This window comes from Amyelois transitella, chromosome 12, assembly GCF_032362555.1.
Source record: "Amyelois transitella isolate CPQ chromosome 12, ilAmyTran1.1, whole genome shotgun sequence".
Taxonomy (NCBI): domain Eukaryota; kingdom Metazoa; phylum Arthropoda; class Insecta; order Lepidoptera; family Pyralidae; genus Amyelois; species Amyelois transitella.
Window position 1 is genome coordinate 106,171 of NC_083515.1, and position 18,894 is coordinate 125,064.

At 43.8% G+C, this 18,894-nt stretch overlaps 3 protein-coding genes across 8 annotated transcripts in view; 2 read left to right on the top strand and 1 right to left on the bottom strand.

Moving 5' to 3' along the window:
* Positions 1 to 156: 156 nt before the first annotated feature.
* Positions 157 to 15,441, bottom strand: LOC106136736 (nuclear protein localization protein 4 homolog). Its single transcript, XM_013337371.2, has 12 exons — positions 15,320 to 15,441; positions 14,715 to 14,981; positions 14,176 to 14,333; positions 13,677 to 13,849; positions 11,341 to 11,556; positions 11,079 to 11,268; positions 10,467 to 10,638; positions 9,919 to 10,041; positions 2,875 to 3,090; positions 2,383 to 2,591; positions 498 to 581; positions 157 to 304 (listed from the first exon to the last, which is right to left on the bottom strand). Exons 1-12 carry the CDS (start codon positions 15,338 to 15,340, stop codon positions 289 to 291), a joined length of 1,845 nt encoding a protein of 614 aa, XP_013192825.1. The 5' UTR covers positions 15,341 to 15,441; the 3' UTR covers positions 157 to 288.
* LOC106136735 (uncharacterized) lies at positions 5,556 to 9,023 on the top strand. The gene is made up of 2 exons (XM_060946783.1): positions 5,556 to 5,929; positions 6,800 to 9,023. Exon 2 carries the CDS (start codon positions 6,800 to 6,802, stop codon positions 8,165 to 8,167), a length of 1,368 nt encoding a protein of 455 aa, XP_060802766.1. The 5' UTR covers positions 5,556 to 5,929; the 3' UTR covers positions 8,168 to 9,023.
* A 269-nt stretch (positions 15,442 to 15,710) lies between the features above and the next one.
* The window catches only part of LOC106136737 (uncharacterized), a 30,150-nt gene continuing 26,966 nt past the window's right edge, over positions 15,711 to 18,894 (top strand). For 3 of the 6 annotated variants that reach the window (XM_013337376.2, XM_013337372.2, XM_013337377.2), the window contains exons 1-3: positions 15,711 to 15,891; positions 16,362 to 16,457; positions 18,056 to 18,147. In XM_013337376.2, the coding sequence (XP_013192830.2) occupies positions 16,370 to 16,457; positions 18,056 to 18,147 (180 nt within the window). In that variant the 5' untranslated portion in view covers positions 15,711 to 15,891; positions 16,362 to 16,369. Of the gene's footprint in view, positions 15,892 to 15,989; positions 16,264 to 16,361; positions 16,458 to 18,055; positions 18,148 to 18,894 lie in introns of those variants that run through there. The other 3 variants (XM_013337374.2, XM_013337375.2, XM_013337373.2) reach the window with 3 other exon arrangements.

An 18,894-nucleotide genomic window follows, 5' to 3' on the forward strand; every position in this document is an offset into this window, starting at 1 on the left:
CATTGTTTTCTTTAAGAACTCTGCACTATTGATAAAATGTCACTGCCGTGCACAGACCTTCAAACGAACTTCCTGTAGGTCAAAAAATTGGATCTGATTTTTCTAGTTATTTTTTCTGAAAATGGGTCGGGGCTGTATCAAAATGAAACTAATGAGTAGTCTTCATAGGATTTATTCTTCAAGTCAACATCCCCGCCCGGCCGGAGCCGGACATACAGCCGCACGAGCGCGTGCGCGCGGATATAAAAATAAAGTTAAGCTAGATGTGGACGCGAGCCGCTCCGACGATTACATCGCGTTGTTCCTGCAATCAGGGAGGATGATAATCTTTGGCTCATAAAAGTAGGTTCAATTGACCACTTTGTCTAAGACACTCAAACTTCAATCAAGTAATACCAAAAAACATAACAGATAAATTTGACAATATTTTTGCATTACTAAAATGAGGAACTAGAACTATTAGGTACTTGTAACAAAACGTGTTTGGCAAAACCGACCTGGGCATGGCGCACATTTCGCAGGAGTCGTGTGTGTCCGCGTTGTGGAACGTGCACAGCGGACACGTCCACACGCCCGCTTCGCTGGAAAACACATTATTTATTGGCAATAATACATTTGAAAAATAATTCTTTAAAAATACAGATATATAATATTTTTTTGACACCTGTTAAGAAAACTAAACAAACCACCATAATTTTTTTTTGGAGACAGTCCAAACTGTCAAAGGCACTACCAAAACGTCATTGTTTCTGAAATGTTAAAATAAGGTACGTCTGGGGGGTTCCCGGGTGCCGTATGGTTCCCGGCACCAATATAAAAAAGAAAGAATAGGACCACTCTATCTTTCTCCCATGGATGTCGTAAAAGGCGACTAAGTTATATGCTTATAAACTTGGGATTCTTCTTATAGGTGATGGGCTAGCAACTTGTCCCTGTTTGAATCTCAATTCCATTATTCCGCCAATCTAAGGTCTGCCGCGCCGATGGATGCATGGCTAGGGGCGAGCCTAGTCTCGAGCGTGCCACCTCCGCCATGGAGTTGGGCGACCCCCAGGTAATGGCTGCTTAGCCTTACCCTGGCATCCGGGCTTTGCTGGGGTGGACATTATTTTTCCCTTGCTTCTCGTGGGAATCGCATGGCTGCAAATTTTAAAAAGCACAGCTAGTTGTGCGTGAATGAAACGAAACGGAAAGGATGCGACGTGACGCAGCACGGCTTATTGGTCTGGAATTTCCAGTACCAGCCGAGGCTGTCAAGGGGTCGGTCTAATTCTTTCTGCACGAATGGCTGAGTGTGTGAATGAGTATGAGTGTGTCAGCCCTCGCCTTCTCTGGATTAGGCTGAAAGTTGGAATCACTCGGATCTTCGTTCTAGGTGTTGCACCTATGGATGGACCGTGGGATGTGGGTTCCGAGGGGTACAACAACGGCAAAAAAAAACGAGGAGTTCTAGAATAGTGTAAGAGAAGTATTGAAAGTTACCAAGCCAAATGAAAAGTTTATTATGCTAGGTGATGAATCGATATCGAAACTTATGTTTTAATATAGACTTGATGTTCAAACACGATTTATGTACTTTTCGCGACCGACTTCCACTTTGACCTTGAGATAGAGAGCAAAATGAAATGCGTGAAGCTAGTAACTAGTACTAAAACACTGGTTTTTGAAATTGAGAAAGAAATGACAGCATGTAATATTTTGATTGGAGGAGAAAAAGTTGAGCAAGTGAAACAGTTTGTATATCTTGGATCAAAGTTTACATCAGATGGCAAGTGTGATAGTGATATTGAAAGGAGAGTGAACGCGGGGAACATGGTGAATGGAGCTTTGCATGCCTTTATGAGCAGTCAGAAACTATCCAAAAAGGCTCGACTGGCAGTGCATAGGGGTATGTTGGTCCCGACATTAATGTATGGGAGTGAAAGTTGTGTATGGCAAAAGAAGCACGAAATCAGAATAAATGCAGTGGAAATGAGAGCGTTAAGGAGTATGATGGGTGTGAAATTGAGTGACCGGATAAGGAACAGCGTGATAAGGGTATGTTAAGATGGTTTGGTCATGTAGAGAGGATGAATGAAAGCAGGTTGACTAAGCAGATATACAAGGACAGTGTGGAGGGTAAGGTCGGAGTGGGTAGACGTAGACGAACGTATCTTGATCAAATTAAGGACGTCCTGGTAAAGGGTCAGGTCAAGAGTACCCGAAAAGCGAAGGAAGTATGCGATCGTGGCAAGTGGAAAGATGTAGTCTCTGTCTACCCCTCCGGGAAAAAGTCATGATTTTATGTTATGTTATGTTCTGGGGGGGTTCCTGTTTGCTGATGTCTATCCCCAGAGATAATTAGCCGGCACTGGAGACAGCTCTTTATTGTAAGTGTTGTACCTGTGGTGCGCAGGCGCGAGCGGCGCGGCGTCGCAGGCGGCGGCGGCCAGCTGCTCCAGCGTGGCGAAGTGCGGCGCCGCGCGCCACGCGTCCGCCGCCGCCGCGTCGCGCGCGCGCACGGCCGCCAGCAGCGGCGACAGCTGCTCCAGCGACAGCGGCAGCGCCTCGTTGGTCATCAGGTACAGCAGCACGTGCAGGTCCGACATCGCCTGTGACGTGCCCGAACAACACAACTCAACTTTACTAGCTCGATGCATAACCAACACAATACAAACTGAGCAACAACATCTTCTTGTAACCAAACAATTCCCGAACAAATAGTTTGAAACACTAAATAGGATCATATCGCCGAAAAAAAGTACCTTAGATATTTACGCAAATAATAGCAAACAGCATAGAATAATGCATAAACAGCATAAATGTACTATATAAGATAGTCGTCATGTTGCGTGTTGTATTTTGGTTAGAATGTAGCGTGCCCGGCAGGCTGACCTCGAGGAAGGAGCCGGCCTCGCGCAGGTGGCGGTGCAGCAGCGCCAGCGACTGCAGCTGGCCGGGCAGCGCGCGGTGCGCGGGCGGGAAGGCGGCGCGCGCGCTGAAGGCGGGCGCGCCGTCCACCGCCACGCCGCACGGCACGTCCACCAGCAGGTACGCCACGGGCACTCGCTTGGCCGACACTCCCACCTCGTTGCCGTATGCGTCGCGTTCCTGGTTCCACAAATACCATCATTATTATTGTGTACAATATTGGGCTAAAATTCGATCAGTCTAGACATTTGTAGTAACATTAACTCTTACAGGTAACCAACCCACAGCCTAAAAGAATTTCGAATGTTCTTTCCCTTGATTGACTTTTACAATCTGCACGAATATGAATGATTAACGCTATGGTAGGTATAAATTTCAGCATAAAACTATATAGATTAATGTGGCCAGTGTTTCAGCCTTTCGAATATTATTGGGTATGTCTACCCCGTACCCGATAAAGACGTGACGTATCTTACGATAGAAAACTTCCACTTACGTAATACTCGTACTTGTAATTACCATTCATGTTATGTTAATAACTTTGTATGTACCTACTGTTTTACATCAAAGGTTATGGGGTCAAAGCTATATTGGGTAGGTACATGAAACTCGCGTCGTTCATTTCAACAAGATCAGTACTTACAATAAATACAATAATAAAGCCTTATTTCAAGGATGACTTACGTTTTTTTATTATAATATTAATATTATTAAAGGTAAAAATTATGAAGATCTAAAAACTCGACACGATTTTTAGTACCATAACAAAAAATGTTACAATATTGATAAGTAAGAAATGTTAATGTACATATAACGCAAGTTAAGGTAAGTCACGTGCGACCGCGCGGCGGCTGCTAGTTGGCTGAGTGATGAGCTGCTATTAGTTTTGCAAGTGATAACCACCTTTAAATTGGATATTTCAATCGATGATTTGACTGATTATATAGCACCCAGCAAATAAGTAGACCCTAGAATTAAACACTCACGGGATGCACAGTAGCAATTTTTCATATAAAACATCTGTGTAGCGTCCATAAAGTAGAATTTTGTTCAACTTTCGGGCCGGGCAACAAACTTTTTGGCGGGAACAGACACGTCATTCATATCGAAAAATAGAATAGAATCATTTTCGAAATTTGATACAAGGTATCTGGTCAAACAAGCAGTAAAAATGAAACACAACCTCATAAGATAGGAGTACTGGCTGGAAAACAAATGAAATTAAAAAAAGGAACAATAAAAGGATTATTAGCGCCAAACCATATTTTAAGTTCGTGTTTAAAATATGGTTTTTAAACTGTTGTTCAGTTCAACTTATTGTTTTTATTATTTAAAGTCCTTTAACTTGAATAGTTAGTTCATCAGTGCATTTACTATTGTAAAATTGTAAATATACTTAAAATGTTGCGATAATACAGTCCAATTTACATAGCTTATTCTGCAGTTTTCTTCACGACGCCTACAAATCATTTCCTTTACTTACATTTAAAGAAGTGAAAATGTTTATTTTGTGAGTTCAATAAACAGTATCACTTATTGACGTCAACATAACTTAAATTTAATTATATCTACTACCGCTTCCAAAGATCGAAAAAACAACACTGCAGCGTTTTCACCAGACGTCAATTTAAAAATATGGATCTCTTAAATCTAAATCATGGACATTGTCTACATTAAAAGATAGTGTAATATACATATAATTAATGATTTCAGTACGTACATACTGTACAAATTATGACAATAACATATGTCAAAAACTCCGTGCTGTAAAAGTGAAAGAGTCTTCAGTTTTTCTTAACATACATAATATTATCGAATATTTATTGGGAGGGCATTGTCGAAAAGAGAAACATGTGTGCATTTTGTCTAAGCCCCTGGAAGTGTAGTTGGAGACAATGAGTGCGCAATATCCGCCAGGGGGCGGGTAGCGGCCGCCGCCCGCCGCCGCGGAGTGCCGGACGGCGTCCGCGATCGATACCACATCAGCGGCCCCCGCGGCGAACCGGACGCGCGGTACACTGATACGGGGACCTTGTGTATCCTGCAGTACAGGATTCTTGTACTTTGAAAGTTCGTAATTATATATTGATTATTATTTAATGTACTTTATTTATTTGTTTTTTTTAGTGGTTTTTAATAATTATGTACGACGAAAATAATGTCTTTACTTTCCTTGTTAATGATTATATTCTGATTTTTATCTTTATAATCGATAAAAAAATATTTAAGTTATTTTTAAAGTAAGCTCGAGGCCTATTTTTTATGATACTACATACATACGATCTCAAATAATGCAGTCTTCATAAGAAAATTTTTTTTTAAAAGAAATTAGTCAACAAAAGCGTGTGGTACAGGCGTGCTCGTGCGAGCCCAGTGTGTCGGGGGGCGTCGTGTCGCCCCGTGCGTGCGGTATCAGGCTGATAAGGCGGAGTGACCGCTATCAGCGTCACGCACCGCGACAACTTCGCGCCGGTCGCGCGGCCGCACCCTATCACTTTGTACCGGCGGCCGATTATTGGAATTAAATAATGTTTTCATAGGCATTGGACGCCTTGTTTTCTACTTGTAAAAATATTTAAAATGAAAAACCTTTTGAGTATACTAATAAATGAACCATTGACATTATCAAGTGAAGCTAAAAATAATAATATGATTTGAATAGGATGCCAACTTTTATTTGTGGAATAACAGAAATAGAATAAAATACAAATCCAAAATGTGCGCCAACTGAAACAACAAACAGCATCGCGAACGCTTACGCGCGAGCAAGGTCACACGGTGCGGAAATAATCTGTTGATCGAGCGGCGTGAAGCGCGGCGCGGCTGAACAACATGGCGTGTGTACACAACACGTACGTGATGTGGCGGCCCACATCGATCTCCCTGCTTTAGTCGTTTTGTTGGCGCAGTCCCGCGGGAGCCGGCCGGGGGCATGTGGCGGCGGCAGTGAGGCCGCGCGCCCGGGACCCTCGCGGGAGCCCCACATGTGAGCGGGGACCGCCGGGACCTCCCACTCGAGGTGAGTGTCATATCACTTTCTTTCGAGGGCAATCAAAGCAACCACCACCACCTTTGCACATTCAAGGTTTTTATGAAATGGTCGGGCTTCGCTTTTGGTAGGTATGTAGGCCTATTTTGTTGCACAAATCTTATGTTTTTATTAAATTTTATCTAAATATATAAAAGATACGGATTGACTGATATATCACCGCACAGCCCAGACCTTTAATTTAAGACAAAAATTGGTCGTACGTGGTCCGGCAAACGAATATATTTATGAATGAATATCACTGTTGAATACTTCAACATCCTAATGCATAGATAAGATAAACACAAAATATAAAGATCATAGATGGATCACTTGATAAAAGAATTAAATTTATTATTTAGTTCTTTTTGCTCAACCTAATTTGACATACTGGATATGATCTACATATTTACCTAATAGTAAAATCCCAAAAAAATGTGTAAATGAGAAAACAAGCGATTCCGACAGAGGCGTCGACGTGTAGACGCATTTGAATTAAGTAAGTTTTCTCACGATTTCTCCAGGATTCGTCAAATCTTGGCGTGATGACCGTGAGGCTAACTAGGAAGTTCTTGAAAGGATTTTTTTAAAACAAATGATGAGGTCAAATCTTAATCGTTCGAACGGCGAACGACATGAACGGAGGATCTTAGAAAAACAATGCCTAGATTCCGGTATTGCAGGCTGTGGCCGCCACAGACGTGTACCATTTCCCTGCGGTTCCATTTAAGCTTATTCAAAAGAAACGGTCACGCTAATCATTAAATTAATTGGCGAACTTCGATTGGTCAAAATTGTGTATACGACCCGCAAAATTAAGTTTCGTTATAAGTTTAAGCGATTCGATATTCCATTTGTCAGATGGAGCGGTCGTCGCTGGAGGAGATCGAGGTGCTGGCGCAGTGTGCGTGCTGCAAGTGCGTGTTCGACGAGGAGCGGCCGCCCAAGCTGCTCGCCTGCCACCACCACTTCTGCCTGCGCTGCGTGGGCTCCGTGCTGCGGCGCGGCCGCGACGTGTGCTGCCTGCTGTGCGCGCGCCGCACCGAGCTGTCCGCGCGCCTGCCCACGCACCGGCCCGTGCTGGCGCTGGCCCGCCGCCTGGCGCCGCCCGAGCTGTGCGCCGCGCACGCGCTGCCGCAGCTGTGGTGCGGCGCCTGCGGCCAGCGCGCCTGCCGCGCCTGCGCCGCGCACCGCGCGCACGAGCTGCGGCCGCGCGCCGCGCTGCTGGCCGACGGCCGCGCGCTGCGGGCCGAGCTGCTGCGGGCCGCCGCGCGCCGCCGCGAGCTGCAGCTGCGCGCGCTCGACGCCGCCACCGCGCTCAAGCTGGCGCTCGAGGCCGAGCTGGCCGCGCCGCCGCCGGCCGCGCCGCCCGCGCCCGCCACCCTCGCCGCCGCCGCGGCGCAGTGCAGCCGGCTGCGGGAGCGGAGCGCGGCGGCCGCGCTGCGGGCCCGCCTCGACGACCTCGTGCGGAGCGCCGCCGGCCCCATCGACGCGCACGTGCTGCGCCGCGCCGGCCTGCCGTGCGACGCGCCGCCGCCCGAGCCCGGCGACCCGCTTCTGCTGCTGGCCAACTACTGCACGGCGCAGCTGTACTGGCGGGGCGCGCTGGCCGCCGACGCGGATGCGCTGGTCCGCATCGAGGAAACGCAGGAGGCAGCGGAGGACGCCGCCAGCTCGGCCAGCACCAGCCGCGCGGGCGCGTCGCCCAGCAGCCCGCTGCGGCCGGGCTCGCTGCCGCTCTACTACTTCGAGCTGGAGGTGGACGGCGCCGCGTTCGGGCGCGTGGTGATCGAGGTGCGCGGCGACGTGGCCCCGCGCATGGCGCGCAACTTCGACGCGCTGGCCTCGGGCGCGCCGGGCGCCGGCTACCGCGGCTGCGCCGTGTTCCAGTGCTGGGAGAACGAGAGCGTCATCACGGGCGACTTCGAGCTGAACAACGGGCGCGGCGGGCGCTCGGCGTTCGCGGAGAGCTACTTCATGCCGGACGACACGCGGCTGGCGGCCGTGCGCGGCGCCGTGGGCATGCGGCGCTCGCAGAAGCGGCACGACAACCTGGGGCTGGTGGGCTCGCAGTTCCGCATCGTGCTGCGGGAGATGCGCGGCTTCACGGCCATCTTCGCGAGCGTGGTGGAGGGCCTGGAGCTGGTGGACCGGCTGGCGCGCACGGGCGACTCGGCCGGGAAGCCGCACTCCGCCATCCTCATCGCCGGCTGCGGCAGGCTCGACTGAGCGCCTTTCGCCTCTACCGCGACCCTCGTAGCTTATGTTTCCAATCCGTCGGACCAACCGCGATCGCGAGTACAACGTGAGATATTTTTGTACGTGTAGGGTATTTTGAAGTATTTACGCGTATTTCGGAAGGTCGTCGCCTCGAGCTTGTGCGCGGCGTCCACGGCGGGCGCCCGCAGTTTCTTCGCGATCTGATGTTCGTCTCGTAGTAGTGGGCCTACACTCGGTATTGTACTGTGTCATTGATACATTAATATATTTTCGTTGGAGTGCGGGAGCCGAGGCCGGCCCCGCGTCGTTGCGGCTAGATAATAAGTTACAAATTATAACGTTTTGATCGTATGTGTGTCAATATAAATGTTAAACATTTTAGATATAATTTATCGTGTAGTCGGAGGGCCGGCACAGCGGGGTCATATATGTATAGCGGAGATATTTACTCGTACGTAGATGAATATATTTACAAGCAAACGTTACCTCTCGAATGGCGCGTCAGGAAGGTTATGACACGAATTATCAATTCCCGGGGTTTAAGACTGTGATGATAATTAGGTAGCGGAGTCAGTCAGTGCCTGCTTTATATCGGATATATTTACTATTGAACGTTATCGTCTCTTCGGTCTTGTTAAGTTTATTTTTCTATTAGCAAAGTTTATCGGCGGCGGTCGCTCGGCACATGATGTATTCGTGTTGACTATATTCATATTATATTGTAGCGCGTTTATTTCTCGATATAGTTTATGGAAGTAGCGAAGTGAAGCGGACCCGGGGCGCGGGCTTGTTAAATGTTACGTGTGCAGACATATATTAATGTCCGAAGCGAATTCGTGATAAAATATAAGTTGATGGAGCAGCACATTCGTGTTTCATTTTGCACACCAGCATTACCTCCTTATATAATGTATCAGCACCTGAATATTCATTAGGTATGAGGTGGACAAACCTTTCTGAACAATATTTCAATACATATAATCTTGATGATATTGATGGCCTCCATACCTTGTTTGTTTGTAATATCTTTATTGCATAGAAATTTACACATTAACAAGAAAATATTACATAGTTATAAAAGAAACAAATCACTTTTACCTTATTTTGTTTTGATACTTATTTATTAATTACATTCAAAATGAAAATTGGATCAAGTATTAACTGATGTTGCTGGCCGAATATAACTCGATGGACACACATTTCAATCTGCTGGGACGTGCAGACGATGCGATCGACGTAATTAAATATGATAACGAAGCTCACGTGTTGAAAGTATACCGATTTTTCAAAAGCTTTTGATATTGTTATTCATTTTGCTCTTTGCTAGAAATGGCTCCTATTTATTTATGTAAATGTTTGCGTAGGTGCTAGTAGTCTCAAATAAGTAGTTAGTACAAAGTACAAAACTGATAATCGTAGATGGCTTATATCTGTATAGATATATTGTCAGGCGCTCCACAAGGTTCATACTGGGCCCTTTACATTTTTGTTGCTGTTTGTAAATTATTTTTGTCCTGATCATATTGTATAATTGATTTGGGGATCAATATGCTACAAAATGACCTAGATAAAGCAGTTCATTTAGCAAAAGGATAGAATGCCAAATTACTAACTAACTCAGTCAATACCATACAAACCAAAGGTTAAGGAGAATGGGTCCCGAAAGGTAAGGGCTAGTTGTCACTCGCTGAACGTGGCTACCTAGAGTCGAGCAGTGAGAGCGGTGAGAGCGGTGAGAGCGGTGAGAGCAGTGAGAGTACCTTGTAGTAGACGTCGGGCACGTACTGCGCGTCGGCCGAGTCGCGGATGTAGCCCAGCTCGGGCGCGTCGCGCGTGGGCAGCAGCACGCCGTCGCGCACCAGCGCCTGGCACTGCCCCGACACCTGTCGCATGTACACGTTCAAGGTCATCACTCTGTACTCGTATCGTATCAACTTGGATCAAAATTTCACAGTTTAACCACGTTTCAATGTGGGCTGACATTTTCACTCCAAAATTATGACCACAAGTGGACCTCAGAATCATCGCCCAGGAAAACCGAAATTAACGCTAAGGCGATTATGAAGGCATAGAACTTCAAACCGCAATCGGAATAAACGCCAGGATGATAAAATATCAAATATACATACGAGTATAACAGTATTCTACGGGTTCATACGAGATTTTAAATGAAATTACAGACAAAAGATTTCAGCCCAAGTAGACGTTACACTGCAAACAAATCTATTGGTGCAATTTTGTATTTATGGACGTTCTACGGGAACGAAGTTCTCAGGCAGCAGTAGAGCTGTAAAGAGCGGGATCTGACCTGGTAGCCCTCCATGTGCACGCGCTGGCTGTCGTCGCCGGTGACGCACACGGTCACGAACTTGGAGCCGAAGTATCCGCTGGAGGCGTGGCGGCACGCCGACGGGAACTCGTTCTGGAAGTGCCCCGCCATGATGCACTCCTGCGCCGACAGGAAGTGGGTGTCCACGCCGCTGGTGCGATAATACGACGGGGTAACGAAGTGTTGTGCAATTGTCAGAGATCTTATTGTATTGAAAGGAGTGACACTTTTAAGTAAAATAGGTCTGTATAAAGTGGTCCACATCGCATATGTGGTGGATGAGTATCATACGAATATTGGTGCTAAGAGTCCGCCGGAAGTCGCTTCGTGGCAAACCTGAACATGACGTACCCAATCCAGGATTACGGTCATCGTGGACTCTACCTTCTCCTCAGAGAATTGATCATATATCCGGGTCTTACGCTAGGAGAATGATGAGGAATGAGACAGACACAGCTTTCGCGATCTCTTGTCACGTCTTCCTGTTAGCAGACTGTCTCGCGCAGTCTATGCGGTTTCTTACTGCCGAGTTTACTCGATTAATTGGGTCGGTCAGCCCACACAGAAAGGAGGCGGTAATGTGTGTGATACCGGATGTGCTGCACGGCGCCGGCGCGGTCGGCGGGCAGCAGGTCGGTGAACAGCCAGCCCACGCGGCGCAGCCCCAGGCGCGCCGCCAGCGCGTCCAGCGCGGCGCCGCGCGCGTCCGCCTCCAGCCGCACGTGGTCGCGCGACGCCGACTGCGGCGGCTCGTAGATGGCCGCCACGCGCGCGCGGATGCCTGCGCAACGGTAACCCGATCGTTATCTCTGCGCTGCCCCGAGCACCGCCCTCACAGGTTATAGATAGTTACCGAGCGGCACGTCGGGGTGCGGCTCGTAGCGGCCGTAGAGGTAGCCGACGCGCTGGTGGCCGCTGGCGCGCCAGTAGGCCAGGAAGCGCTCCACCAGCGCGGGGTGCTCCACCAGCACGTTGTCCACGTGCCGGTAGCGCTGCCGGTTGAGCGTCACGGCGCCGGGCTGGCACTTGCTGCAGATGCCGCGCGGCCACGGCGGGTGCTCCTTGCAGCCTGGGGACACGTCTCCGTTACACAGAAGTACACACAATCTCGACGCTAAAGCTTAAATTAACTTTTCAAACTGAAATTTTTACCTTTAAATAGTAAAAGTCCCGGCATATCAAAAGCGAATCAGAAGTAATAATTTGAAAAGCACGAAGTTGTGATACAAAATTAAATATACTCTGACCTGACAGGGTCACAACAAAGAGATTATAGATTTCTTTTTTGACAAACAGTGTTGAAAATGCGATTCAGTAAAACGTTCACATCAAGAAGGTATATGGCACAATATTTTTTTAGGGATTTCTACCTAAAAGGCAACAATTATATTCCCATATAAAATGGTCGCTAGGGATCGATAATAGGCTATTTGATGTTTTTTAGAAACGGTTTAAAATTATTCTTTATGGCATAATAAACACACTTCATTTATATTTCCAAGAAATACGCAGTATTTATAATAAAAAATGAATTATAAAGGTTGAAATTTAAATAGCACTCCAAAATCTCTCATAGTAATGGCGGACGCTATATAGCCTGTGTGACGTCACACGCAAGTAAACTGATTATCATTAGGTGCAGTTTCAGTAGTAACAGTGATTTTGATTATATTTCTCTCAATTTATCGAACAAAATGGTTCATAAATGGTGTGTAGTACCACAATGTACAAATACTTCAATAAAAACTCCGAAAAAAGTGTTTGTGTCTGTTCCAACGAATCCAAAAAGACAAAAGAAGTGGTTGCAGTTAGCTCGAAGAGATTCAAAGAGTATTTTATCGCATTCAAATGTTTTTATGTGTGAAGATCATTTTGATGCAAGTATGCTGGCAATATTTGAGTTATAGCAAACAATAAAACAAATAAAACATAACCTATTAGTATTTTGCGTGAAATGCCATAAAGATTTCTAAATAAATAATTTAGGCTTATAAACTTAGGATTCCTCTTTTAGGCGATGGGCTAGCAACGTGTCACTATTTGAATCTCGGTTCTATCATTAAGCCAAATAGCTGAACGTGGCCATTCAGTCTTTTCAAGACTGTTGGCTCTGTCTACCCCGCAAGGGATATAGACGTGACCATGTGTATGTGTGTATGTATAAATAATTTCTTTAAAATACTTACACAGCTGTTTTTACATTCTTTAGTTCTGCACCATAATAATCTGCGTTGTTTTTGAAAAGTGTAACCATAAATGCATCAATCTCAGGTAGGTTTGTGTTGTCGACACGCACAAAATTTTTGTCCATTTTGAATACAAACACCAGGAATTTATTTCACTAAAGAACATAATAAAATGAAGCTGAAATAGTTCACTGTCACGAAATAGCTTAATATCTGGGATAAAACATTAATAACACACAAACTACACAGGAGGAGTTGATGTTTACTTGCATGTGACGTCACCGGAGTTGTAACCAATCACAGAGCGTTTCGGTCGTTCAAAAGTATTTAAAAATTCTGTTATATTATTATCTAATAGGATTACCACAATTCGTAGCATATTTTCAATAGTGTCAAATAGCCTATTGCGACGTCTTCGCCGCTGTACGTGATGGCATGTTTTTACTATTTTATATGGTTTTTGTGACGTACTCCTATTTTTATTATCTTTTATGGAATTTTAAATTTTTTTGGTGTTTTTGATGGTATTTTTTTGTACTACTTTTTTAACTGCCTTCAGAACAACCAAAACCACCTGTTCTCCGGTTTGCCCTGTGTGTATGTATGATTTTTCCACGTTTCGCTGAACCGATTTTAATGTGGTTTTCAGAAAGTGTTTGTTACATTTAGCAGAAAGTTTTCTTCAAAAATGAATTAAATATTCTTAAGATATATAACTTCAAGGATGGAATATATCGATTGGGGCGATACTGTTTTTTACAATAGCTATTATATGGTTTTTTGACGTCCACTGAGCACCATTCGGTCAACCAGGCACTAAACTTTTGTTACTTACAACTAATTAAGTAACAAACGTGATGATAGTACAGAACCTTTGGTGCGCAAATCCAACTTGCATGTGTCAGGTTTTTTTTTCACAAACACACAGGCAAACACATCATACTTAAAACATCCTGTCCTGTGTGTCAGGGTTTAAAATGTTCAATCATATTGAAACACTGACCAGGCTTAATTTTTAAGGACAACTCATCTAAGGATATGAACTGTCCAGATGTGATCTTGCGGAGGTATGCGTGGAACGACATGTGCTTGATATTGTGCTCCTTCAGGTAACCCTCGTCCCAAGGCTCCAGCGGGGAGCAGTGTACGCATCGCCCCTTCAAGTTGTGATGACATCTGCCGAACAAAAAAGTAATTTGTTGAACAAGAAATAAATTTTAAGATATTAAAAATATTAACTGTAAGCATCCCAAACTAACATCGGGCCCAAAGGTTTCTATTGTTGGTATTGGTTTTCTTTGGCTTGGATATTATTGAAAATCAAACGCCTCCTCAAACCACTCTGGCAAGCGGAGGGCAGACTCTTAACTTGAAATGAGGGAATTCAATCTGGCTTACGGAATGCAAGTAATAACTGAGAATTGAGTCAAATTTATTTCATAGAATATATCAATGTTTGTCAATTACATATTACACCAAGGTTATTATATAAATTAACATACAATTTCTCGTCTCGCTGCCTGTGAATGCTTCCAGAAGACTTGTACAGCTCGAGATCTACTTCATCCTCCTGTATGGCGGGTCTGTTGGGGGCGGGGGCTTGTGGCACTGATGAAGGTCCGGCCTCCATGACAGGCTCACCAAATGGTTTATTATTTGCCTGTAAAAAGCAACATACAAGCACATCACTATCAAAAGATTTTTTAATTGATTGAAAAATTTGGTGAGGTCAAAAGCCTCTTCAATACACCATGGGTGTTCAAGTGGCTTTTGATCAAGGTTCATTCCTTAACTTCATTCAGAATCTCTATGATTGTGATTAATAATAAAGAAACTGAGGGGGATTCATATTCTGTGGGGAACTGTTAGGGGGATCAGAATAACAATAATCCAGCTTATGGAATATTTGAATTAATGAAAACCTTAGTAAAGGATTAATTTCAACTTCTTTCTGATGACAAAGTTGAAGATATGATTACTATTAATTACTTTGCATCAGATGCCTTCTTTTATGAACTATAACCATTGATAAACAACTCACTTCTGCACTAGTTGTGGGTTGATCAAATAGCACTGCTCCATTGACGGGGCTCAAGTAGAGCATATCTCCGTGCTGCAGGCCGTAGTCGCCGAGCCGGCGAGACTTGCTGGATGCGATCTCCTCCTTGCGCGCGCGGTCGCGGTGCAGCGCGAAGCCGAACGTGTTCAGGTGCAGCGCGTCGTGCACGCGCTCGTACAGCAGCGCCGTCACGTCCGACGGCGTCATCTCCACGCGCGCCGTGCCTTCCGACGACTGCACGCGCAGCGTCTACAGCACCAACATTTACACATCTCTTAGGTGTCATGATTACATTGCATCGAAAACCGCCGAGTCATCCCAGTTTCTTGCTATCATTTTGAGTTTCTAAATTAATAATCTGCCAGGAAACTTCGCGAATGCGTGGCTGTTAGGAAATTTCTTCAGAATACTTAAGCAAAATTGAATAGGTAGTGGAAGTAAAAATATTAGAAATAATACTTTGTTGTCGTTGTCATGTTCCCTTATGTAAAGATATTCAGACTGGCTTTGGCCTTAAACCTAGCAAGTGTGGCGTACACGGCTGTGCTCAGATTTAGGACGTTGTCGGTATGTAGAGGAAACCTTACCATTTTCTTGGATCCTGACATTTTTATTCTAAACTAAAATAAAATATCTGCACAACACCAAAAGTCTCCTGTCATGACCGTGACGTTTTCATGAAATTGAAAATTCGCTGACACATGTCATCTCATCAGTTCAAAAACAAAAATTTTCGTTTCTAAAATGTTGTCCTACCCATGTGCTTAAAACAGATATTAGATTAGGTTTATGACATGACATATTTATGACAACTTGGTATATACTTTTTTATAATATTTCATGTATGTGATTGATTCTTTCCTTAAGAAAATGTTTATTTTCCAATTTTCATTTATATGGATTCACAAGATTCCGATATTTCGTGTTCGTTGTTCCTTGATTGTACCAACGTCAACGTCAAAAATGTCAAGTCAAATGATAAACACAAACAAAAAAAACGAAAAACAATAATCATCATCTGATCCGAAACATTGTAATAAACATGTTTGATTATAATCGCAAAAATTAACGAAAACCATTAATAAATTCAGATCCTTGCCCGACTGATCATTATACCTACTTCAGTAATTGATTCAGGAATATTATCATTATATACTAGGTACGTAATTGTAAGCCTATAATAAAAAAAATAATATTAAAAACTACATAATTCAGCGACTGTTTTTTCGCGAATCGTAGCCTGATTCAGTCCTTCAAAGAAGATACTCTGTGCTTCAGAAACAGAGCTTACAGCCTGCAACGTATGGGACAGTGTGCCACAGAATGATTTATAAATAGTCCGCAAAGTATTGTGTAACGCACCGCGACGCGCCGCAGTGTAGGTGTTCAGCGCCGGTGCCTCCGCGCGCACAGGTGACCACCGCGCTGCACCGCACACTTGTCGCGATAGTCTTATAATCACAATTACTGCTAATATCTGCCGTTTGTGACATACCTACTTGAATATTTTGAACTAGTGGTAATATCTTAGGTATTTTAGGTTTTTCTTCATTTATTATTACATGCGTGAAATCAATTATGTTGTAAATGAAAGTGTGGAGTTTGAAATGTGTGTGGTTGGTTTTGCAGCAGGCGCCATGGATTCGGAACAAGGACTGCCGGTGGAGCTGTACATCTATGACCTCACACATGGGCTTGCATCTTTGTTGTCACCAGCTATCCTAGGTACGGTCTCTAATTTAATAATTCACTCTAGTATCAACATAAATTGATTTGATATGTTAGTGCAATGTTTGAAAAAGTAGAAAACAAATCATGGAAATATGATGAAATTTTGAGATATTGATATGAAAAAATATCTAAAAATTAATAGCATCAATTTGTTGTTTCTTCTGCAAAGGTCACTTTTAAATATTACTTCCACATAATATGAGTGAACTATGCATAGATCTATCTAAGAAAGCTTTTTTGAGATATTACAAAAGTACATAAAAGGGCAAAAACCTTTTGCCCTTTTTTCACAGTTGCCACATGCCACAGACTGAAGAAAACACTTTAGTAATATTTTTTGTTTCACATCAACATCACCTTTCAGCTTTCCCTGTATGAAAATATTTTACTCAATTGTTGGTGCAATAATTAATTTTAAATTAATAATAATGTCCTACCTGTTTATCCCTTTCATAGCCATTTAGCAGGGTAGACAGAGTCATACATATTTCTTACATAGATATTATCACATCTTAATCCTTTATGGGGTAGATAGAGCTGGTTGGTAAAAATCACATGTTTATCAGCCTATTCCTTAGTCGCCTTTTATGACATCATTGGAAAAGAGATGGAGTGGTATGTATGTATGTAATATCTTTATTGCATGGAAAGTGGTCCTATTCTTGAGTGTTGGAGATCATCATGAACCATGAGAGAGCAATTAGTCTTGAAAAAACTATGTTTTGCAAAGCTATGTTCAGCTCTATGATTTATTGAAGAAGTTGAGATGCAAAATATAGTGACAAGTTGCTAGCACATCAACTACATCCCAAGTTTAAAAGCCTTTCCTTTGATTGACTTTTACAATCTGCATGGGAAGAGAAACAGCTGGCACACACTCTTCGTTATCAGACCAGCAAGCAAAAATATATGTACATACATATATTTTTGCTTGCTGCAAAATCAGGCCTCTTTCTCTGAGGCAGAAACACAGACTTAATCTTTCCACTTGCCACTATCTCTGCATACTTTTTTTAGTTCATCCATGTATATTAAAATATATTTGTAAGATAACTTGAGCCATAAATTCAAAACAAAGCCTACAAAACACTGACGCTTCCCATGGACCAGTAAATTGAGAGTGAGATTTTTGACAGTTGATGTATAGCATGGTGTACACCAACCGACGACGTTTCTAGCTGTTGCTGCGTAGGACCGGTCTATGTTTAGTGGCTAAGTGGAGCAACAAAACAGGCCTTGACCCGCATTCGATTGTCTCTCACGGTTGTATGTGGGTCGCGGAAACTTGCGGATTGTTTTCGCGAAGCGTCCTGTCGCCGCGATGTCTACCCTATTTGCTGCCCTTAAAATAGTAAAACACTGACAAGATTTTCATGAAATGAGTGTAGATTGTAGAAGTCAATCAAGAGAAAAGAAAATTAACTAAAATCAACATTCTTGTTTTAAGTCACTGGCTTGCAAGTTGCAACTTACCACTATTTGAATGTCAATTCCACCATAAAGCCGCACAGACAAATGCAGTGAGACAGTCGGCTCTGTCTACTTGGTAAGGTATAACGACGTGTTTATATGTACGTATGTAATGATTACAGGCCGCCAGATCGAGGGCGTGTGGCACACGTCGGTGGTGGCGTACGGCCGCGAGTTCTTCTACGGCAGCCACGGCATCAGCACCTGCGCGCCGGTCAGTCACTGTTTAAGCTTTTGTAATACAACTTGATCTCGGTGACAGCAGGATGTAACGAATGACATCGTCTGACAAAATGTCACAGAGATCGAGTTATCAATGGAAAAACAGTTAAAGTTTAGGTAGATGGGAGAAATGACCTTGAAATGTTTTCATACGCCTCCATCTCTTTCCAATAACTGGCCTAATTCGAAAGAGATCGATAGAGAAAAATGTCGAGTTTTTCATTCGATATTTCCAGGTAGGTAAGTATTCTAGTTCAACGCCCAGTAGTTTCGGTTGTGCATGGAAAGTTCTTTAGAAATGAATTTTACATAGTTTACATACAATTAACAATAGCAGTCTGTGCGATCAAAGGTCGATTACTCATTAATGATTAGATGATGTTCCAACGCAATAGTGCCTGTCAATGTTGTCATAGAAAATACTAACGCAATTTTATCAATTTGTTGATCGATAACTTCAGAAAAAATTTTTTCTATACTTAAACATATAATCACGTTAAATTATAATTAAGCTGAATCGAGCTTATCGTCAAATCTACCAAAGAAGTAAACAGAGAAATCACTCTTCTCTTCTTTGTTTGTTCATACAGAGAAGTGAACTTAATTTATTGTTATCGTGGTAGGTCTTTGACTACGTTTCCATCAGAGGGTGCTCGGTGAATTTGTTAGGGTTGGCAGCGTGTGCGCCCGCGCACGCCAACCGATACTTCATAACATTACGATGACAGGTGTAGCACAA